This window comes from Salvia splendens, chromosome 13 (genome assembly GCF_004379255.2).
Source record: "Salvia splendens isolate huo1 chromosome 13, SspV2, whole genome shotgun sequence".
Taxonomy (NCBI): domain Eukaryota; kingdom Viridiplantae; phylum Streptophyta; class Magnoliopsida; order Lamiales; family Lamiaceae; genus Salvia; species Salvia splendens.
Window position 1 is genome coordinate 27,601,192 of NC_056044.1, and position 24,576 is coordinate 27,625,767.

Here is a 24,576-nt window from a genome sequence, read left to right on the forward strand (position 1 = left end):
TCCGGCAAGCTGGCTAGCCACCTCATCGGAGCCGCCGTCGGATAGGGATAACGACCTCGACCGTTTGCTGGAGGAGGATGATAAACCTCCCCTATACTTCGGATTTCTACGCACCTGCTGCCAAGCGCTGAGGTGCTTGAATGGTTTGTAATGCATGGAATGGTAGGTCGACATGGTGGCCGTGATGATGTCGGCCTCGCTCATACCGCTCCCCGCCGACCGCTGCTTTTAGATTTCTTCGTTGGCTCTAAAGATGGCATTGCGCATGATAGTCTCGTTTCGCTCGATGGTTCCTTCCGGTCGGATGGCATTGTACCGGCGAGAGACGCGCCACCAAAACCTCTCCCCGGTTTGGATCGTGCCGGTTTTCGGATCTTCAGATATTTCGAAATAGGTTGTGAACATTTTCTCCATCTCCGACGGAGTGTACGCGGTGCGGACGTGAACGTCACCGCCACAATTATGAGTAGAAACACTACGAGGACGAGGAGCGCTGGGGTTGTCCTCCGGAGTTTGGGAGCAGCCGATCCCTCCCGATCCTTGTTCGGGTGTCCACCCGTATCGCCCATCGGTGACATCTTGCTCGTCCACCGGATAAGGCCGATAGCCACCCGGAATTTGAGAACCTTGGGTTTGAGGAGAGGCCGAGAATTCCGTATCCGGATGGGGGAATGGTGTTGGATTGAACCATTCGTGGTTTCATCCGTGGGAGTCGAAGGAGTGAGATCGCCGGAGCCGAACATTTTTTTTGCAAGGGTAAAAAGATTGAGAATTGATGAGAGAATTTATATGAGAGAATTTAGATGAGAGAATTTAGATGAGAGAATTATATAGTGTGGTATGAAATTTTTTGTGTGGAAATAAGAGTATTTATAGATAAAAAATTTGAATTTTGGGAAAAAAATGAAAAATTAAGTAAAAATTGGGAGAAAATGGATATAATTTATAGAGAAGTGGGAAAATAAATTTTTTTAATTTAAAAATGATTTTTTAAATTAAAATTAGAAAAAAATAGAAAAAGCCAACGGCATTGCCGTTGGCCAATAGAAGGCTGCCACGTCGACCTTCTCAGCGGCACGAACGTGCTCTTATTATCGAGCAGCGCCGTGCCGTCGGCAGCACAACGGCGAACACGAGTGTGTCACGCCGTCGACACTGACGCCGTCCGCTCCATCGAGAAGCGATGGGGATGCTCTACTTCTTTGGATAAGGAAAATTTGAGATCAAACACCTTCTTTTAATCGTGGTAATAGATTCTCCTTTCAAAAGAGAAAGGACGCAAAAAATTCTGTTCTGCCAGATACAAAACAAAAAAGTGAAGCTTCGATTTGCAAATATTTCTACTACTGTTAGTTAGCTAACACGGATTTAATTATTTACCACCAAATTTTCAATCCCTATTTCCTAAATTTCTACCAACCTTATGTTCAAAAATAGAAATCCGAGGCAGCACGAACCATTGAAAAAATTTGCATCCTCATTGCCTTCAAACATCTTTCTTGAATATCTTGACTCAGTTTTCATGTAATTCCAGGCTCCCTCTAAAGCGCTGAAGGGCAGTTACAAGCTGCCCAATAAAATGTTGTGTATGGGCATAAACGTCGAGCAGCGGCCAGTCTCAATCAGTGGCAAGCAGCCCGAGTGCTTACAATGTGCCATAGGCCCATAGCGGATACTGATATTGGAGACAAGACAAGGAGCAAGAATCACCACGTCGTGTGTGTCACAACCAAGCCATAAACGTCCAGCAGCCGGTCTCAATCAGTGGCCAGCAGCCTCGAGCGCTTACTTATAGGCTTACAGTGTGCCATTGCGGATACTGATATTGGAGACAAGGGGTGATCGCGGTCGCAGCTGAGGACGGAGGAGGAGCAAGAATCATCACGAGTCTTCCTCTTGCATCCCACCACCTCCCTATCCTCCCCCCCTCTCAACATGAAATCTCTCAATCTCTCCACATCCGAGAGCTGCACCGGTTTCATAAGGAAGTCCTCTGCCCCTTCTTCCAAGCACCTAAACGAGTGACACGCGGTTCAGCACAGTTGTTTCATATTCAGAATTTAATGGTCATTTTTTCCAACTCAAACACAACATACACAGTCAACGACTCAGTATCAATGAATCTCTTAGTATTTCCTAAACTGGTCAAAATATGGATATGAATATTCATAAGCAAAGCAAAAATCGCAACACTAGTTGAAGAGATATCTGATATGGTTAATGCTAAAGACTATAATATCAATGACCAAGTTCTGTTGATAAAAGGCTATATTGCCATAGCTAAAAACTAGTTCAATGAAGCTCTTACAATTTCCTTAAGTGATCATAATTTGGATATGCAATTCATAAGCAAACAAAAATAGAAAACTACTTTATGACAGATTTGATATGCAATTCTTGAAATAAGGGGAGTATAAGGCTACCATCAGAACAAGATCGAATAATTCATATTACAAGAAAAAACAGAATCAGACCTATATGCAACTAGAACATAAAATTAAAATGAATCAATTTCTTGAACAGAAAAAAGGGACCCAAATCAATACCTATCGATTCGAGCCAAAATGTTCTCAGATGACATGATCACCACCGGTATTTTCCTCAACTTCGTCGAACCCTGTAAAGAAGAGAGGAAGGCAAACATGTTAAAAAAATCATTCTCAGTTTTGAATAGAAGCAAATTCTGATCCCACAATCACAAAAGCTATCAAACACCAACCTTAATCTTCTTTAGTAGTTCATATCCAGTCATTCCAGGCATGGAATAGTCCGTGATTATCAGATTCACCTTTAATTCCTGAAACAGATACATCAATTATCATCAAACAAATACTCATAGATATCAAATATTCTGCAGAAGTGTAAGATTAAGCAAAATTGAGATTGATCCAATTGTCTTTAATAGCCAAAGTTTGAAATAAAAAACATCAAACACTTAAAGATTCAATTTTTAAGTACTTGATTCAAACATTGTACAGCAGCAGATGAAGAAATTTTGTGTTCTTACATCAAATCCAAGAGAGCTTCTCTCCCCATCTATGCCTAAATACTGCAGAGCTCTACTCCCACTTTCCACAGCTGTCACTGCAAATCACAATCAAATTAACTTTAGCAACCAACCAAATAAAATCACTCACACTACAACATACATACAGAGCTCACACACACACCTTTGCAACAAGAAATCTTGAGCAACCGCTCGATGACCTTCCTATCAATAATACTATCATCCACAGCTAGAACATGGAATTCTTGATCACCGCTTGAAGAGCAACCGCTCCCGATATCTTCAACAGCCATTTCCCTGTCCTGGGATTTTCCACAAACACCTCAGCTGCAACTATATGCTTGGGAGAGATGAATATACATATACATACATTTGGGAAACAAAGCACCAGTTTTGTATATATATGAGGGGTGGTGGGCTTGGTTGAATTGAATGAATGAATGGTGGGTGGGATTGGAAGATCACGGAGAGAGAAAGAGATCTGCTTTTGGGAAACGAAAAGACAAAAAGCAGAGACAGGGGAAATCTTTGCAAATCTACTTCGCACTATAGCCGACTTGTCGCTTTTATATGACAATTTCAACTCCTGAAACACAATAAAAAAATGGGTAGCAAGATCAAGATTTTGCCATTATTTTGTTGGTTTAATAATTGTTTTTCGCACGGGTTTCATGGCTGGGTGTAATAACGTGTGAAATTCGATCTGATTTCATGTCTGCTGGGGTGAAATTTTGCGGTGGAAGAGGTAAAAAAGGGAAACAAACAGTTAAAAAAAGTGAGTGGTCATTCACATGTGTGCGGTGCAGTGGGCCTGCGGTTGACTAGTCTTGGATCTCGAGCTTCATTCCACATTTTCATTCATTTTTTAGTTGATTGAGTCACCAAATTTGATCAATTTCGTCGTTATGAATCTTTCCAAATTTTAATTAAATAAAACCCCCTTAATTTCCAAGAAAGATATAGTCCTACTAGAGCGGTATGGAATTTTATGCAAGTTTATTTTATATGAAATAAAATTGCAGGATAAATAGAGTACTAATATGAAATTATAATAATAATACTCTCTTCGATCTTTTTCTTCATTTTAGTCTATCTCATAATAATTGTCACACTTCATTTTTAATATGATCAAATTTGTAGTCAACTTCATAATATTCAATCACAAGCATATTCAATCACAAGCAATTATAACAACCGAACGAAAGCTAAATAAAATAACACTTAATATTATTTAGCTCTTATTTTCAATCACAAAATAGCTCTTCAATTCAGCTGAATATTATATTAAATAACAAAAAATAATAGTTTTAATCAATATTTATACTGTCCATGAATTAATAGTTTTAATTAAAAAAAATTATTGATATTTAAAAATTAAAAATTAAAATTTAATTTTATAAAATTAAATCTAATGTTGAAATAAATAAACAAAATGAAGGATGACAAAAAGGAAGAAGAATGAAAATTTTGAAATAATATCAGATTTAGTACGTAACTGAAATAATATCAGATTTAAAATGTTAAAAGTGTAAACAGACCAAATTGCCCAAACCCCCCAAACCCCCCCCCCCCCCAAAAGGGTATTTTCGACTGCAAACAGTGAAAATGACCATTTTCGAGATAAACCCTTAGTCCAGGGACTATGGGCGAGATAAACCCATAGTCCAGAGACCATTTTTGTAATTCACTCTAACATATTTGATGTGATTATTGGCTCATTTTTAGTTAAAGGAGAAATTAATGACGAAAGCGGGCGGTGACAAGAGCAGAAAAATAGAGAAAGGTTAGAGATAGGGTGTTTTTACAACAAGAGAAAATGAAAGAGAATAAAAAAGGAAAGAACAAGAATTTTTGTTATTTTAATTAAGAGTGAGTTAAAAAAACACTCATGTGTATTGACGTTCGAACGCTGGAGGTATCTATGTTTCAAAAAATGCAACAGACCCCTCTACGTATGGGTATATATCATTTGAAGTCATTTTTCACTGTTTTCGATCTTTCATGCCCTTCTCAACCTCCTTTTTTTTTCCAAAAATGCCACCTAGAGCATTTCAATTTTCCATTTATTCATCATTTATTTTAGTGTATAAAGTTTGATAAAATTGATGAATTAACATACTTACCATTTCTAATGATCATATTATCTATTAAATGATTTACGGTTTTATTTTTTAAAAATATTTACAAAAACATACTCCCTCTGTCCATGAAAAATACACAAGATTGTGAATGACACAATTTTTAAAATAGACAAGATTGTGAATAGATAAAGTAAGACAGAGATAGGAAGAGAGAGAGGGGGGGGGGGGGGGGGAAGGGTAGTGAAATGAGTGTTAGTGGATCGTACGATCCACATTCAGAATTATGTGTATGATTAGTATTGGTTGAAAACTTTCCTTTTTGAACTTAGTCTATTTTTTGTTGACGGTCCAAAATGACAAAACTTGTCTATTTTTCGCGAACAAAGAGAGTATCTAACTAAAATAAAAACATAAATAATTTCTATGCTAACTTCTAGCTAACAAGATATATAGAGTTGATAAGTATTTTAATTTATCAAAATTAAATTAATAATATTTATGAACTAAATGAAAATAATATTTTAATACAAAATAAATATATTATATATTAATAAAAAGGAAAAAATAAAGTGCACCATTTGCTGCGTTTGATGAGGAATTAAAGAAACAGTATAAACAAAAGTTAGAGAGATGCAGAATAGAGAAATACTAGTACTATTTTCCAAAGCATACAAATTTTGATAAATTCAAACAAGAATATGAAAGAATTTTGAAAAAAGAGAAAGATCAAAATACCATTGGAATGACATTTAGGTTAAAAGTTAGAGAAAAAGGGCAAAAATTACTCAAAATAGTGAAAGAGGGACTGAAATGATATTATGCGCATACTAGCGTTCCACTTGTCATACGTAAAAGCCAATTTTGTAGTTCACTCTTTAATAAATACTTCATTGTTTTAGTGGTTTACCCTCATGACATTCGTTCCATGTAGATATTTTCATTTGCCAATTCAACTTCAATTGTCCCCAATTTAGTTTGATGCGACTATTATGAAATTTTAAACTTTATGATTTATAATTTAAATTTAAAAAATTATGTAACATATCATACACTACCAAAAACAATTCAATTATCTACGGAAAGAGGTGTTACGTACGGATTTGATAAAATACCGACGGAATTGTCCGTCCGTAAATTTGTTATTTTTGGGAGTGATAATTAGTGTACTTTTCATATATATATTTTTCAAATTGTCTGAATAGATGTTGTATATGTTAATAGATCTAGCACGTACAATTGTGATGCGTCTTATTATTGTTTGCAATAATACTATTAATAAGTATACATTCTTAAAATAATTGAAATAATGCACACAAAATAGGATGATAATTAATTACATAAATGAAATAAAAAAAATTATGCAAACAAATTATTACATAAATTAAATTTTTTTTGAAAAAACGAATAAAAATCTTTCAAATCGATGAGGTTTAGATTCGATTAGAGTGGTTTTGTGCTAGAAGCTCCATTCGTGTGCATGTCGATGAATAATTTATTAGTACATATTATAGTATAAATTTTGTCATGTAAGTTGCTAGTTATATGAATAGTTTAAGTTTAAGCAATGCTAGTTTAATTTGTATATTTATATAGTAGTATCAAATGCAATTCAATGTTTGCTAGCTAGATAATTATTATAAGCAATGCTAGTTTAGTAAGCGTAGTGTCTGTTCAATGTGGTAAGACAAAATAATCATGAAATGTAATTTAAAATTGAGTTGTAAAATTATTTTAGTTGGGGTAAGCTATGACTAATTATCACATTATTATCCATCTGCGATTGAGTTGTAAAATTCAATCTCGTGAATCAAACATAAATATAATCTTGCAAATTAAACACCCCTATACAAACCATTAGTATTAACTTAGGCAATGCATTTCAATGTTAATGGTTCAATTCACTCACAAAATATTTGAACCGAATACAAATTAATAGTCCTTGCAAAAAAAGAATATGGAATATTAATAGCGTACACTTTCAATATTTGAAGACCCCCAACTATTTACTCGATCATTTTCCTCTTAAAAACCAGTCCAAAGTCCAAACTAACAGTGTTAATACTATGAGTTTAAGGGCATCCCCCACCATACTGCAATACACATCTTTGGAGTAGAATTAAGCTCCAACCATATTCCATAACTAATCCCAAAACCGTCCTTTTTTGGGATATTGAACAGTAACACACCAAAAATGCAGTAACACTGTATCTACTGCATATTCAGTTTATGAACTTTCTGAAATTGTAGTTGGATCCTTCAGCTTGTGTATTTTCGAATAGAGGCAAGAAGACTTACCTTAATTTGTGGAGAACATGTCGTCTGATGCAAAATTTTTAGGGAGAAGATGGAGAACGCAAAGGATGGGGGAAGAAGATAAATAGAAACGGTGCTTTAATTTAGGTTTCTATTAATTGTGGATATTAAATGGGATTTAATTAATGAGCTATAATTATAAAAAAAATGCAAATATATCTAAAGGTATTATCAGTCGGTAAATTGCACAAATTTGCCAAATGATTTTATTAATAATTGGGTATAATGAATGATAAATTGTTAACTCTTACTTTGAAATTTAAATATATATCCTTTATATAATTTTATTTAATTAATATTTTATTTTACATTAAGTTTTAGATGAGTAATTATTAATTATTTTCACTTACACAATTTCTCATATTATATTTGACATGATATTTAATAATATAAGCAAATTTGGAGTCATAAATTTTGCTAATTTATTTGTGTTATACGTATATTTTATGTATTATATATATTTAATTGATTTTATGATATTTGACATGATATTTTATGTATTATATATATTTTATGATTTTAATATTATAATCAATGTTTTCAAATTTTAATCAAATGTATTGGGATATAATAATTTTTCAATTTTTTAATCGAATCGCCAATGTCTAATCAAGCACATAATGCACACTCATGATCACTTCAAATATAAAAATAATTATATGTAGAAAATATTCCACCAAGATCGAATGTTGTTACTTAGATTTCTAGATTACTATGTGGAAAACAATAAGCCGAATTTAGTTGACTATAACAATGAAGATTCGAGAAAATTGTTGACAAAATCTTGAGAAAGATAACAGGAAACCGGAGACCGGGTCAATACATTGGTTAATAAGCCGGCGGTTTGAATTGAATGAGGAAAGTCCGCCGAACAAGACACGTGTTTCTGTAGCCAAAGATTATGTCATCAATATCTAGGCCTAGATTTGTGTCCCACACAAAAGATTCTGGCAATCCAACTCTAAAATCTTTTTCTCACTCTGTCTCATCTCATATGATGGATTTCTTTTCAGCATGAGTATTAAAAAAGTTATATGTATTAAGTTAAAGTGGAGAGAGTAAAGTAAGAAAAAAGAAAAAAAAAAAAAGTAAGAGAGATAAAGAGAAAATAAAATAATAATGAAAGAATAAAGTAAGAGAGAAAATATAATAAGAGATGGTTGAAGTTTTATTTTTAGCTAAAAAAGAAAATTAATCATTTGAGATGAGACAATTCAAAATGGAAAGTTAATCACTTGAGGTGGGATGGAGAGAGTATTAACTTCCAAGTACCTCTTAATCATTCATTTCTTAATACAAATAGTACTACTCCCCCATTTCCATTAAATATGCAATATTTGAGAATCGTCACATGTTTTTATGTAGTGTCGTTTTGTGAATTAATGAAGAAAGAGTAAAGTAAAAGAGATGAAAAAGTAGAGATAAAGATGTTTCTATTTTAGGAAACATTTTATTTTAATGGGATAATCCAAAAATGAAAACGTTTCATTTCAAATGAGACAAAGAGGGTGAAATGATACAAAGAGAGTACTAAAAAGAGAAGGTAGAAAATCAGCTAGTCCGTACATGCTAAAGATGAAAGTAATCACATTTTTAATATTTTTATAAGACATTTTCACACTTTTATTTCATTACTTTTACTCCAAGGACATGTTCGTCCGATAATTTTGCTATATTAGAGTATCCACATCGGTGCTTTCCCTGAAGGACGGCGTCCGTGCCGCTGACGCGGCTTTGTGCTATCCGCTATTGTGCTCTTGCCACTGGCACGACGCTGCTTGATGCATCGAGCACGTCCGTGCCGCTGAGCAGGCCGACGTGGCGCGATGAGATTGGCTAATGGCATAGCCGTTGGCATTTTATATTTTTTTAAATTTGAATTTAATTTTAAAAATTGTTTTTAAATTAAAAAATATATATTCCCACTTCCCAATAAATTATAGCCGTTTTCGCACCACTTTTAATTTATTTTTCATTTTTTTCCCCAAAATTCACATTTTCATCAATAGATACCCCCATTTCCACACAAAAAATTTCCCACCACACTACACAATTCTTATCTAAATTCTCTCTTCAATTCTCAATTTTTCACTCTTACAATAAAAAATATCCGGCTCCGGCGATCACCCCTCCGACTCCTGCGGTTGGAACCACGAACAGTTGGAACATGTCATCACAATAGGTGGCCCAGCCGGAACCTTGTAGAAGTAAAACTTTTTCACAACCTAGATAGACTTTGGCTACTTATCGCGAAAGGTTGCATTGTCCATCCGAAAGTCGTCTTTACCTTGAGAATGACTAGTGACACTGGTGTGGTATAACATTGAAAGGATCTAAAGTATAGACACGTCTTTATTGTTATCTACTGAAAGACGATGTCTTGGAGATTTAATATTTCTTAATCTTTGTAATAATATAGGACACACATTATTTAATCATACGCTGCTTTGACTTATCAATAGGTGCGGGTTTTTCGCAACCCAATATTCCTGATATCTTGGGGTAGTAATTAATAACTAGTATGATGTCAGTTTTATTATTACATTGAATCGTGTGCCTGCACGGTTTGACTATATCCCCAAGAGGTGTTCGAGAGAAGTTCTATTATTCGGAAACCCGGCCGGTTTGGATTTAATCCAAGAATAATAGAAAAACAAAGTATATTTTAATATACATCTCGTACTAGACAAACTCTTGGAAATAAAAAGATATTAATTAATTTAAAGTCCATAGCAGACTACAAATTAATTAATGGAAATAATATATTAAAGAGGTTAACCCAGATTGCTTGTACTCACGGATTGGATGGGCGGTCAGTATTTCTTCGATAGTGGCACAAGAAATATTCCATTGGTCTTATATTGAATTATGGATTATAATATAATTACTAAAGAAGGTCCAATAGGGGTGGCCCAATCCAAGCCCCATAGATCCCTAACCTAGCCCATCACAAAATCTACAAATAAGGATGAAGGAAGTGTGACAAATACACACACAACATAAGAAGTGAAACCCTAGCCTCCACACTTGGAATTTTCGGCCCTCTCTCTCTAATAGAGGAATTCGAAATTCCTCTTTGTGTGTTCTTGACATTATTGTCTTCTCCTTCAAGATCCTTATTATTTCTAAGAGATTCCCCCCAGAAGGAATTTAGATCTAGGGTTGGGTCATAGGTTAGAAGATCATTGGTCTTGCAATCACAATAAAGCTTCAAGATCTACACGTGGAGAAGTAGCAAGCCACTTCGATTCTTTGGAGAATCATAATAGTAAGTATTCAATATCATAATTTAATTCTAAATTATGTGATTAATTGCGCAATAGCATGTCTCTGTGTCGTAGCATGAAATTAAATCGATCCACATAATCTCCTAAATAGATTCTTTTGTGAATTTATTTAATTTGCAATTTCCGCTGCGCCAATTCCCAACAATTGGTATCAGAGCCATGCTTTTAGGCTCTGATTATGTGGATTTAATCTGGTTTTTTCAAATGCTCTTGGATCCGTGAAGAATATTTTAGATCTGTAAGTGAATATTCTAGATCTATGAATTTTGATTCTAGAGCAGTAAAGAATATCTTGATCTACAAAAGAATATTCCAAGATCTATAGAATATATTCTAGATCTATTCTAAATATAGTTGCAAAACAGAATATTCTAGATCTATAAGAATATTCAAGAGAATATTCTAGATCTATGAAATTATATTCTAGATCAAGAATATTGCAGATCTATGATAGTTTGTTCTAGATCTATATTGTTGTGTTCTACATATGTGTTTTATTTATGTAGATCTGTAATTTAAAAAATGTGATGGATGATTGTTTTCATGCTTGTTATATTGCGTGATTGTTCAATCTTGTTGTTCTTCGTTTTATTGTAAACCCACGGGGGTTGACCGTGGTAGATTAGGATTTGTTTTTCCCTTGTATTTTCTTTTGTAAACAAATGTAATAGTTAGAATACAAAGAACGAGACCGGCGAAGAAGACCTAGGCAGCGGCCGGAACCCTAGGGGGCTCGGCCGCACGCGGATCAGGTCAATGGCGGCTGTTTTGCGAAACAGCAGCGGCGGCGCTGCAGTGGCGGCTCCAGGCAGGTGGCGACGCGGCAGATCCCTCCTAGGCGACGGCCAAAACCCTAATGGGCTCTGCGCACACAGATCTAGGGCGACGGAGGCCGGCGACAGCTGCTGCTGATTGGCGGTGGCTGGGCAGACCGGCAACAACCCGGATGAAGACGGCGACAGCTAGTGATTTTCAATTTTAGGGCATAGTTAGGGTTTTAGATGGCCCGATTAATAGGCAAGGCCCAATGTGTGGTCTTGACCTAATTTTTATATCCTAGATATTTGATTTATTCAAATGGGGTATATGTTTTATTTTATCCTTTTTATCCGGAGTTCCATGGTTCATGGAAAGGATAAATGTGATTTATTTTAATTATTTGGTTTTAGACACTTATTGGTTTAAAATCATATGATTTATTTGATTATGTGTGATGTGACAAAGTGTGCAAAATTATTTGCTTATGTGATTTACATCTTATGTGAGTTAAATAATTATTTGCTTGCATGATAATCAAATGAAAACCATTTAATTTAAAATAACTAAGCGATAATTATGAACAATCATGTTGTATATGGTCTCCATAAATGGTGTTCAAATGTGAAGTAAATTAGATAACATTTCGACTTTTCTTTAGAGGAGTTATGTTATTAGTAATATTTACAGTTTTCACAAGATTTGAATAACTAAAATGGTTCTTTTAAATGAAATGCATGTTTCTGAAGTAATATCATGTTCAGTGGGAGCAATATTATCAAGAAGTGAGCATTGTTTAAAAGATGTTAACCATGGTCTTGGAATTTTATTGAGTGGCGTACGACCTTTCTTTAGAGGGGTATTCAAAGCAAGATAAGATTCTTGAGGACCAGAATTATGGTACTAGCTTAAGCAATATTAGGCAGCCATGGCATTCTTATGGTCTCTGGACTATCTGTCGGTATTGTGACCAAGCAAACCTTTTTAAAATCTAAATAATCATGACATCTTTTGGTGCTTGTTTATTTAGTGTTTTAATAGCATATGTGATTCTCGAATGTTTTTTGATTTTTACATTCTATTATCATGTATGGTTGTGTGAGGGATACCTTTTATTTTTCTCAGTCAATTATGTCATTCAAATCCATTATCTGTAATCTTGAAAGAAACTCGAAGGCCAAAATTAAGTAGACTGGAAATATAAATGGATAAGATTCTCATTGCTGAAAACTTAAAGTTTGTACTCACCAATTCATGTCCTCCATATCCTCGACAAAGTTTCACAAAGAAAGTTTGAGAATGCATTTTATGCATGTACTCGACAAGTTCTTTAAGACAGAAGGTCAAGCTACTTTCTTGAAAGTAGTAAGACTAGTCTTGGTTTATACCGATGTTAAAGGGATATCCAATTAGGACGTTGTCAAGATTTTATTGGAAATTCAAAAGAGAGAATGTTTTTGAGGAATCTTCTGATTCAGTTACTCAAATGGTTTCTATACTCAGCTCATCGACAACTGTAATAAGAAATGACTATAAGAAGGTTGTTAGTGAAAAGTTGGAAACTTCAGCATGATATTCACTTTATTACTGTTGGAGAAAGATAACATGATAGTTGACGAATTCATTAAGGCTGCATCTTTTCTATGTCTTAGTTTTATCGAACAGAAGACTAGCAATGGAAAGAGGGAAGAGCTGAATTGTCATCAATGTCTGCTACAAAGCAAGAAAGGCAAGAAAAATTTGGTAAAGAAGCAAAGAGAAGATGCATTGTAAGTCAGATTGACCTCTTCTATAGAAGGACAATGGCTTAGATAGCAATGCAAATTCTAAAAGAGAGTAGATGCATTGTAAGTCAGATTGACCTCTTCAAAAGAAGGACAATGGCTTAGATAGCAATGCAACTTTTAAAAGAGAGTTCTATATCCATTTGGGCAGTTGTTGCAGTGGGATCTATTTATGCTCACTTTATTATTTTGTTTTGATAAGTAAGATTTTGTTTTATTGGTGCGATTTTGTTTTGAAAGAATTCAGTTTCAGTTTCTATACTTGTATATGATTAAGCAATGTTCGTTGTCATTTTATAATGCGTGCATTATTGAGAAATGTGATTCGGATATCTATCATAGTACCATAGAAAAACATTATACATCATAGTCTAAACAATATAAATGCAACAAGATTAAGCTTTACATAACCGTTTAACTTCTTAAGCAATGAATGATAAAGTATTTATAGCACTTAGACATAAGGCCAAGAAAGTACTTAGAAATAGTTCAAACTGATTTTGTCTAACTCAAGTGACTGTCGAGATTTTAATAACAGCTTGAAAGTCAAGAAAGTCTAGTTGATGCACTATAAGTTGAATCATTTGATGTTTCAAAGGAATTCAGAATACTTAAAGAGATGCAACATAGAAAGACCAGCAAGTCTAATTGGTTTACACCATAGGAGACGAGCAATGAGTTAAGATCAATAGTAGGAGTTAAAACCTAGTTGACTACTCCAAGCATTCTTCTAAAGAATGAGATAGTCATATAAAAAGATATCGAAGTCTCTCTATGATAAGTTCGATATATGAACAGTTTTACTCAATAACACCTCATCATTGATGGGATATACGTTGAAAACAACGAGTTATACCTTAAAGAAACTACCATAACATCAGTACCTTCTACAACACACGAGTTGTGGACTAGAGGTAAGTCTAGTCCAACTTATCTCAAGGTGTGGAGTTATTCCAACACATGTTTTGGAAAAGGTATCCAAGTAATTGGAGTTGTGTAATGAGGTATGTTTTAATGTTATCCCAGATGAAGGAAATGGTATAAGTTCGAAATTCTTCATAACTAAAAAGTATTTGTTTATATGAATACTAGATTTGGATGAAGATTATGAGAAGAACTACAAGCCTAACAGACATGATGATTCTCAAGATAATGAGAATATCTATTTTCCATCTTAACCAAGAAGTCATACCATTAGAAATTTGTGCACTAAGAAAATCAACGTTATATCTAAGATTGTAAGAGTCATATTGTAGTGGGAGCGTTCTTTGGGAACATAATAAGTTCATGGGCCTAAGAGAGTCTTTAGACTCAGTCTTAGATCAACTTGAACCTAATCCCTGTAACTACAAGGATTGACTCATCAGTAAATCATTCTTGATGATAGATTCTGAATAACAATCTTAAATAGACAAGAATGTTTGCAAGACTTGCGATACTACCCATAGGCTATTTAAGCTAGTGGGAGCTAGCGGATCAACAAACATTGGGGATAGGGCCGGAGAAACTAGTCTTCCCTAGGGGTAGTTTTTAGCCTTTAATTATGTAATTTTTAATTTGTAGGATTTTAATAATGAATTTTTTATTTTTTAGGATTTTAATTATGTAATTTTTATTTTTTAGGATTTTAAGTTTGTAATTTTTATTTTTTAGGATTTTAAGTTTGTAATTTTAATTTTTAGGATTTAATTATGTAATTTTTATATTTTTTAAATTTGTAATAGTAGTTCGAGTATTTTTAATGTATTTTTATATTGTAGAAATGTTTTTAGCAATTGAAGTATTTAAATTAAATAATGGAATGGTGGGACCGTTGAGCATGTCCTTGCGGAAGAGCATGAATGTGGGTGTTGTGCTCTTGGGAAGAGTAGAGAGTAAAAATTTAATAAAAATGGGTCCGGACCCACATCCATGCTCTTTGGCAAGAGCATGGATGGAGATGCTCTTAGCTCGAAATCATGTTACAATTTGACATAAATTTTCTATATTACATATTTCTTATTGCTACATATAATATAATAAATTCATTTTGGGCATTGACAAAACTAGTATCAAAAGTTATACTATTATAATATCTTCTCTCATGCTCCTCACTCTTTATACTATTATTATTAATCAATATTAATATTATTATTTTGATGTTATAAATTAATAATTATTATATTTTATAATATCATTTAAATATACTTAATCATAATAATAGTTATAATTATATTTAATTGTTATAATAATAACATTATTAATATAATAAAAACTAGTAGTAATTAATAACTAATTATTATTATTTTATATTAAATCAATAACTAATCAATATAGTCTTAATCAAAATTTAAAATTGTGAATTATATTCATAATGATAAAGAGTTGAATATTTTTAGTTAGGTATTTCAACCCTAAAATGAGTATAAATAATTTAATTAAGGGATAACTGCCTTAAAAGTCACTAACTTTGCCCGAATTCCGGTTTTTCCCACGAGCTTTAAAATTGGCGTATAAAGTCACCAACTTTGCATTTAGGCTGGTATTTCCCAACCTGACCCGACCCTGTGTTTTCCGGCAACTCAAAATCCCATTTGGCATGCCTGAAATCTGACATGGAAAACGCCGGAAATTCATTAGCCCTAAAAGTCACAACCTTTTCCTATTTTCCGGTTTTTCCCATGAACTTTTCACATTCTCCCATCGCGATTTCTTCTCATAGGAATTCTGTCGTAATCCAATTTCAATTTTTTTCATTTCAAACAATCGATTTTTGGTCAATTTTGATTGAATGTGTGATTTTTTATTTGTTCGAAAGTAGTCAATTTTCTGGTTTGAATGTATGGTTTCAATCTCAATTTTGTTTTTTTAGAATAATCACTCTAGCTCCCAAATCTCGACCAATTCAACGTATCTTTCAACAAATTAAACGACTCAATTGCAAAAGGCCTTGTAGGAAAATTAAAGGAATAACTTCTCGACACTTCTCTTTGTGGGAAGCCTCTTGACACCATGTGCCCAAAACTCTGGCTATTGCCACGAGTGGCGGCAGTGAAGGGAAGAAGAAGCTCTCTAGCGCGCCATTGTGGGAAATGCATATGGATCTGTTTTAGGGCGGTTTCTCTTGCTGTTACTACTTCCTCCGTCCCTAGATAAGCGACTCGTATTCCTTTTTGGGATGTCCTACTATAAGTGAGTCATTTCCCTTTTTAGCCAAAAAATTTCTCTCTTACTTTATTCTCCACCTACTTTATTCTCTCTTTACTCCTCTACTTTTCTCTCTCCCATACTTTATTCTCTCCACTTTAACTATTTAAATATGAATTCCTTAAATCTCGTGCCAAAAATAAGTGCTTCACTTATTTTGGGATGGATGGAGTATTATTTATCCTGTATAGGAAGCAGAGCAGGAAGAAGTCGCGGTCAGTCGACGTGGCGGCTTAAAAAAAATCAGAAAGTGACTCCTCTGCCGGCGCGCAGAAGCCCCTCGCCGCTATCGTGCTCATTGTCGTCGGCACCGATTTGAGAGTGAAGTGAAAGGAATTTGAGGATGAATTTAGGGTAAAAATGGAGGTGAATTAGGCTAAATTTGGGATTTTGTAGGCTAAAATACGAGTAAGCTTAATTTTAACACGTCAGTAAAAACTCATCACGCTCTCAGCAACCACGTTAGCTTAAAAGGACACGTCAACAGGATAATTTTTTAGTTCGTGGGAAAAACCGGAAAATGAGAATAGTTTGTGACTTTTTGGGCAGTTTGACACGTCAGCAGCCACGTCAACTTATACACTCAGCAGCCACATCAGCTTAAAAAGACGCGTCAGCTCGCTCTTTCGCCGGAAAAACCTTCATGGGAAATCGTAGACAAAATGCAAAGTTGGTGACTTTATACGCCAATTTTAAAGCTCGTGGGAAAAACCGGAATTCGGGCAAAATTGGTGACTTTTAAGGCAGTTGTCCCTTTAATTAAAAATATTCAATTGATTTAATTACTTTAAATAATTAATTTAATTAGGTATTTTGTTATTGATTTATATTATGAATGCAATTAGATGTATGTATAAAACACTAAAAAGAAAGAAGAAAAAAAAGGAGAAAAGAAAAAAGTGGAAACATAAACTAAGGAGAAAAAAGAAAGAAGAAAGGAAGATAAAATACTAAAAAGAAAGAAGAAAATGAAGAAAAAAGAAAGAAGGATAAACTAAAGAAGAAAAAAAGAAATAAGAAAGGAAGAAAAAAAATCACATATTTGGTTCTATTTAATTGAAATTTCCAAAAATATCCTCCATAAAAAAAATCACAAGTTTGGTACCTAGGGTTATTTTTGTCATGAGGTGCTAAAAACGATATAAAATAAAGATCATGTACCATTTGATAAGGGAAAGACCCTTATCAAGTGAAAAAGATAAAGAAAGTCGCAGAGAAACCGTGCTCTGTCGACAATCGGAAATTCTAAACGGAAAAACTAAATAAAGATAAAAGACAATAATTATGATTTCATTGATTGAATAATGAGAATAACAATAGGTCCTATTTATAATTCTTCTATGAATAACCTAACTTGGTGAACAAGATAATAAAGATATGGAAAAAATATGATAATATAATGATAGAGATATGAGAGATATTTCGGAATATATAATCGTATCAACTCCCTCACGGTTGAAATCCACCTTGTCCTCAAGGTGGGAACCACGAAGCTAACAACGAGGAATCCTCCAGGATAAAAAACATGCTCGACAAAATTGAGTTTGGAAGGGATTTTCAACTTTCTTTTCTCACCCAAGCACATCCCCAATACTCCAATACTAGTAGCCAACGTTTGATTACTTGTCCACTACCAAGTTTGATATAAATTGGATCCCCTCGTTCAAAAGTGGGATCGAAAATTGTTCTATCAATCAGCTTTCCCTTGTAGTGTATGTCAACCCCGTCACATTCGTGAACCTGCGATGGGACATCAGCTACGGGAATTATTAATATGGTATGAATCCTATCGGAGCTACAAGGCAAGAAAATAGCCGCTGATGGTGGCGGCGGGGCTGGGTAAGGGTTGAATTGGTGGCAGTAAAGCTCAGGATCATACGCTGACACGAGACCATCGGTCGGGACTTGCTTGTCGGGAACATGCTGGACGTAATTCTGCGGCAGTCCGTTGGGCAGGTCTGCGTGCGCGCCCCAGTTGTAAGGCCGGTATGGCTGCTGCCAATCCGGGGGGTCAGGTTCGGGCCTCAGTGACAAACGCCTTTCATGTTCATCAAGTCTTGCCTCGAAACGCACCACCCTGGCAAGTAGGTGTTCCAGCATCGCTGAAGTTTGGTTTAGTTGTTCGCTTCCTGGCAGTGGCAGTACCGCCGGGACCATGTACGCCGTTGGAGGGCTTGTCATGTGCAAGGACTCCGTGTGACTCACGCCCATAGATGAGGTGACCATAGCGATGTCGAGAACTTTCAAGGAGACCTGCCCAACGCCATCTTTGTCCAACAAACGTTGTCTTCCAATCATTCGGTTCTGGGGAAGCACTTGCAGAGCAGATCTCGGGAGTACCTTGCTGTCCCTCAACATCTCATGTGCCTCGTCTTGAGATCCCTCACTCTGTTCAATTTCATCGCTCACACCTACCCCGACAGCAGTGTTGATGGCAACATCGGTGATGCTGTTGGGAATATCGTGAATGTCTTTGGGAACATCCGCACTCAATACCATCATGAAAGTGTTATCAATGTTCTCCTCAGTTATATTTTCATCATCAGTGTTCTCCTCAAACCAAGCGGTCACACGGGTGAGCAGGGCGGCTTGGTCCAATCTATACACACGTAACTTCTCGTTGTAATCGTTTACGGCGGCTAGTTGGGCAGGGGAGAACGATCGAGCCATGAGGTCAGGATTATTGGGGTCAGAACCCTGGTATGTCACTTCACCATAGGCGAGGTACGGGCTGTGAGGCGGCGACTGATCATAGGTTGAAGAACTCTGCTGCGTGCGCACCCATGGTGAGTCCTAGGAAGTGGGTTGTCGGGCATGGTAGGGATGATATAAAATAAAGATCAGGTACCATTTGATAAGGGAAAGACCCTTATCAAGTGAAAAAGATAAAGAAAGTCGTAGAGAAACCGTACTCTGTCGACAATCGGAAATTCTAAACGGAAAAACTAAATAAAGATAAAAGACAATAATTATGATTTCATTGATTGAATAATGAGAATAACAATAGGTCCTATTTATAATACTCCTATGAATAACCTAACTTGGTGAACATGATAATAAAGATATGAAAAAATATGATAATATAATAATAGAGATATGGGAGATACTTCGGAAGATATAATCGTATTACCATTTATGGGCGAAAGTGAAAGATGAGATACCATTTACGTAGTTCACTCTTCTATAAATGATCTTAAGATACCAAATTCTTCACTTCATTTTTACCACGTGTTGTTGGTAAAAATGATCCGATAATGTTATTTTGATCTCAAGGGATCTCCCCTCAAGCCGAGACCTCATTTGGGAACGCAGTCAACACGAACTTTGGGTCATCTAGGGCCCAACTCTAATCAGGGTTCATCCAGGCCCGACCCAAAGTCACCTGGGCTTTGATACCACTTGTTAGTGTGGCCGACTGCAACATTAGTTTGATATTGTTTATTTTAGGTTAAGCCCATACAAATTTGTTTGTAGGTCACTCCCAAAAGGCCTCAAACTAATCGGAGTTGGACAAGAATTATACACACCTTCCAACTTCTCTCACTCATTCCATGTGGGATGGGTTTGTACCCAACAAATTTTAATCCGAAAAATAAAATTGGTTATCTATGGGTGGAGAAGTAGAGTTCTTACGTGCAAAAAACAAGTATTTTTGAGCTTGTCGATATGTTGCATTTTACTCCATTTATGTTCAAGGTTTGGGAATGTGAAATCTTTACAACCGAGATGTGAATGTTTCATGTAGACAAACTAACTAACTACTTAAAGACAATTCCTATAAATATTACACATGGTTTCTAACATACAATGATAACTTATTCTTGTACATCCAGAAACATAGAAACAGGTGAATAGTTGAGTCGACAGGGGAAGAGAAAGCCATGAAACCTTATTATTACAACCCAGTACCAAATCTTGCAGGATTTTCTGTTAGAAAATACAATGCGGAAAATAAAATACTATTGCAGAAAGTAAAAGACGGGGAGAACTTCAAAGACTACATTGTGAATGACTTGAATTGATTATCTCAATGATTACACAACCTTTTATAGGCTCTAATTCTAGCTATACATGGAAAATATATTCTAATTATACTAATATCCTTTGTATTTAATTTTTTTTAATTTTTAAAAATTAACTCCTATATGGAGGAAATTACAAAAAAATTCCTATAGAAAGAAGGAAATTACAACTGATGTCAAGAGGACTCGAACTCGGTACCTCATACAATAATGTCTAAGCTCCTTGCCGCTAGGGCAAAGGCTCTGGACTCCTTTGTATTTGATTTTCCATAATCTTTAATTGCTTTCTTTCTTTATTCTTGCCATAACTTCATCCCTTGCCTTCTTGTTCTCCAGTTAATTGATTTCCTTATTCCAACACTCCCCCTCAAGTTAAGTATCGAGTTTTTCAACACTTAACTTGAACGATCTTTAGTTTGATAAATAGTTTATACTCGTATTTAAGAGTTCTTCAATTTCCATTGAAAATTTATGCTCGTATCATATATCTTCTTCAATTCATCATTGATAATTTATGCTCGTATCAAAGAGTTATTAAAAATTTAGACTCGTTTGATAAGGCCTATTTCATGCATCGGTTTAGAGGGTAAAACGTAGGCTACTTGATCAGTTTCACGCGGAAATCGAGTGTTAATTGTGCAGGAATGCCGCTTGACCAAGGACAGCAAGGTCAAACTGATCTTGTTGGCGCAGAAGGTGAAAAAGGCCCAAAACAGTGTGAGTTGATCAAGGTGATGTGCAAGCAATTAGCTGGGGACCACTACATTGCAGAAGAGGACACATATAGCCGATGCGCTGGAAAACGATCCTCAATTGGTTATTAAGGACCACTGCGAAACAGAAAGGGGACACATATAAGCTGACTCGACAGATAAGACGCGCAATTCCAGCAAGGACTAAGATTCTCTGCCAAAGTTGTTATCACAGCTGGAAGTTGTTATGAAGAGTCTATAAATAGGGGATGATCTTCGTTCATTTTTTCTTCTTTTTAGTTCCGCTTTTTTTTAGTTTTCTTTCCTTTACATTTTAGGAGTTACGTTCCAGTTTGGTTTAAAGAGTTAGCAATGGTTAGCTAGAGAGTAAGAAGGAGTGCGACATAAGGGAGCGCGATTGAGAAACTCAGATCTGTTCGGCGCAGTTTCAGTTTTCGACCGAGGACCTTTTGGATTTATCTCTTTCTTACATTTCAGATCTAGTCACTTAGTTAAATTCCGTGTTTGTTACTGATACGAGTATTCTATCATTATTAATTAGTTTAGATATATTAGGGATTTGCATATCTTTTCTTATATTTGTTTCTTGTTCCATAAGCTAGTATTCTAGTATTATAAATAGGGATAGGTTGTTATCGTTTTATTCAGACAATGAATACATGAAAGTATCGATATTGGCTCAATTATTTGTGCTTCAAGAAACCTCTCATAAGGCTGCCGACGAGACTGTTCTCGCGCTCAGCCGACCCATTTTGCCGTCCAAGACTGTTCTGAATACTGTTTAGAACCAAAGTTATTTGTTTCGGAAATCTCGTCGACTGTCTAGCTCAGTTTCAGTTTTAAATTCCCAGATCTAATGTTTGAACTTGCATAATTTTGAATGGCAAAGTAATTCGTAGATTCGTAGCATGCTTAAGTAGTTAAGTCATTTATTTCAGTTTGTAGCTTACCTGATCAGTTCACTGTTTCCAGCATGATATGTCACTTGATCAAGTAGATAGTTTACATTCTGCCTAGCTTAATCCAGTGGTTTTAAAAAAAAACTCCCAACTTAAAGCGTGGCCGCAGCCAAAACCCTGTTCACTAAACACACACTCAACGCACCAGCTTCTCTGTGGGATCGACCTCGTACTTGCCACTTACTGTTTTAAGTAGGTTGCATGTTAGGGAGTTATAAATAGTTTTGAAAGAGGGAGGGGCGCCTCGATCAAGTTGCAACGACAATTGCAAACTGATCCACCCGATCGGTTATATTTTTATATTACTTAATCAAAGAAGCCTTTTTCAAATGGCGTCGTTGCCGGGGATGCATGGTGTTATTACAAAGATGTGTTAAATGCATAGGTGTAAATAGTTTTATTTCTTTTTTTAATATGTTTTTCTTTCCCTTTATGAGAAGGTACCACCGCGGAGGACACTGGAATCAACCTCTCATTTACAGAAATACAAACGCTCAGTGGCGAGTCCAGGAGGTCGGTGTAGTAACTACTCGCTACAGAGATGCGTTAGCAGCTGCCGCATCATCATCTACTGCTGAGCAACTGACCAGTGAGGAGGAAGGAGAGTTGTCCATGCCACCTAAACAGGACGAACCACTACTCGAGGAAGCAGAAACACAGATGGCCGTCGTAGACAACGATTGGGGAATTGGCTCCCTACACGCCCACTCATGCCATCGCACTTACCCCAGGAATGCAGGCAATCGCAATTAAATCGGGGGTGCTCGCGGTGTTGTCAAATTTCTACGAACTCTTGAAGGAATGCCCTTATGCCTTTTTGGAGGAATTTTGCAGATATTGTGACATTCAACCAGTACCAGCTGGATCCACGTCAGAAGATTACAAGCTCAAGGCGATACCCTTCGTTTTGACGGGTGATGCAGGAATCTGGTTGTCAAGGCTGCCAGAAAGCTCGATTAGAACCTGGGCCGAGTTCTGCATGATCTTCCTGGAGCGCTTCTTCCCAACATCAAAGACAAGTGCCCTGAAGAGAGAAATTACAGAGGCGAGGCAGGAATACGATGAGCCTCTTGGGCAGTATTGGGACAGATTCCAGGGACTGCTGCAAGCGTGTCTGAAGTCGCTTAGAATACTGCGTATGCTTTTGTGTTAGGTCAAGCTTCGCAAACCCAGAGAATCCACTAGATCACAAGGTCTAGGAACTCAGAGGATCCTGAAAATCTCGGTCGTCGGACACATAAATTCCGCGTTCAAAACCCTCAACCCTCTGTACTATGAATTAGTACAGGGAAGTAGGGATCGATCCCACGAAGATGGATGCGTAAGAAGGCATTTAAAAGACTCTGGGAAAAGAGGTTGGCTGCTGCCACGCAATTTTGGGTTGAGGAAAGCTATTACTAGACTTAGGAATAAAATCTAACACTAGACCTAGGAAACATAAAACAACATGTAAACATAGAACATCATCTTAACTTCAATACCTCAAACAAACTTCCTCGACCTAGTAAACGACTACCTAAATTAGCTAGACATAAAGTAAACATGCAGTGGGGACCATTTTCCAGAAACGGTAAAGTACGAACGAAAAGCTGCAACAAACTAAATCTGCATTTAACGAACCACAATCTGCATCTCGTTACCTGATTCAAACACGAACATGGAGAAAACAGAGTAAAAATCCAGATTCAAACAAAACATATAAATTCGGACGTTGGAAACTGACGATTAATCGGACACCAACAGATCTACTTCTACTAGACGAAGTAAACAGAACACAGAAATGAAACATCAAATTCTGTCCGATCAACCAACTCAGCTTCAGATCTACACGTCGAATGCTTAATCCACTCCGGATCCAAGCAATCCGAACCAAACTGCAACCAAAAACAACTCCATAAACTCCGATTCAACAAATCCACTCCGATCAATCGACAATCCAACCATGATTCAACGCCGATTCAACAGATCAAGTGTGAAAAGCATCCATTCAAGTAAATAACTATAAACTCAGAAACAAACATAATTCATACTACGAAATCAACATCATCATAACGGAAAATAGAAATTGCATAGAAAGATTCAACAATACTTCAACGGTCAACAAAAGCCGAGCTTCGATCCGCGAAGACTAGGTGAAATTCACAGCAGCAAACGAAATGAAAGCAGTAAATTGTTTCTTCGTCCTACGTGAGGATGGTGGTACGTAACATCAAACAAAAAATAGAACCCGAACCCCTCTCAATTTCTGAAAACCAAGTGTGTAGAAGTGTGTGTGAGTGAGCTTAGAGCCCAAAACAAATTCCTAAAATTCTAAAAATCACCTCTGTAAATTGCATGATCTCTCTTATATAGATGCAGAGGTGATCTTCTAGAAGCCTTCACTTGAATTCTTTGTTCTGCCCTTCAGCTTAGCGATCTCCTCCGTCTGAATATTTTTCCTTCATAATGCTCACTTTATTGCCAAATTT

General features: G+C 35.9%; 1 protein-coding gene across 1 annotated transcript; it reads right to left on the reverse strand.

The window, feature by feature from the left end:
* Positions 1–1,232: 1,232 nt before the first annotated feature.
* LOC121762381 (two-component response regulator ARR5-like) lies at positions 1,233–3,594 on the reverse strand. The gene is made up of 5 exons (XM_042158246.1): positions 3,171–3,594; positions 3,008–3,084; positions 2,720–2,797; positions 2,547–2,617; positions 1,233–2,013 (listed from the first exon to the last, which is right to left on the reverse strand). Exons 1-5 carry the CDS (start codon positions 3,298–3,300, stop codon positions 1,758–1,760), a joined length of 612 nt encoding a protein of 203 aa, XP_042014180.1. The 5' UTR covers positions 3,301–3,594; the 3' UTR covers positions 1,233–1,757.
* Between the last annotated feature and the right edge of the window lie 20,982 nt (positions 3,595–24,576).

Excerpts from the sequence above, each read along its gene's own strand:
- LOC121762381 (XM_042158246.1), bottom strand. The coding sequence starts at position 3,300 with ATGGCTGTTGAAGATATCGGGAGCGGTTGCTCTTCAAGCGGTGATCAA. Across the intron at positions 2,618-2,719 it reads AACTACTAAAGAAGATTAAG|GGTTCGACGAAGTTGAGGAA; the intron begins GTTGGTGTTTGA and ends TCTTCTTTACAG. Across the intron at positions 2,014-2,546 it reads ATTTTGGCTCGAATCGATAG|GTGCTTGGAAGAAGGGGCAG; the intron begins GTATTGATTTGG and ends TCACTCGTTTAG.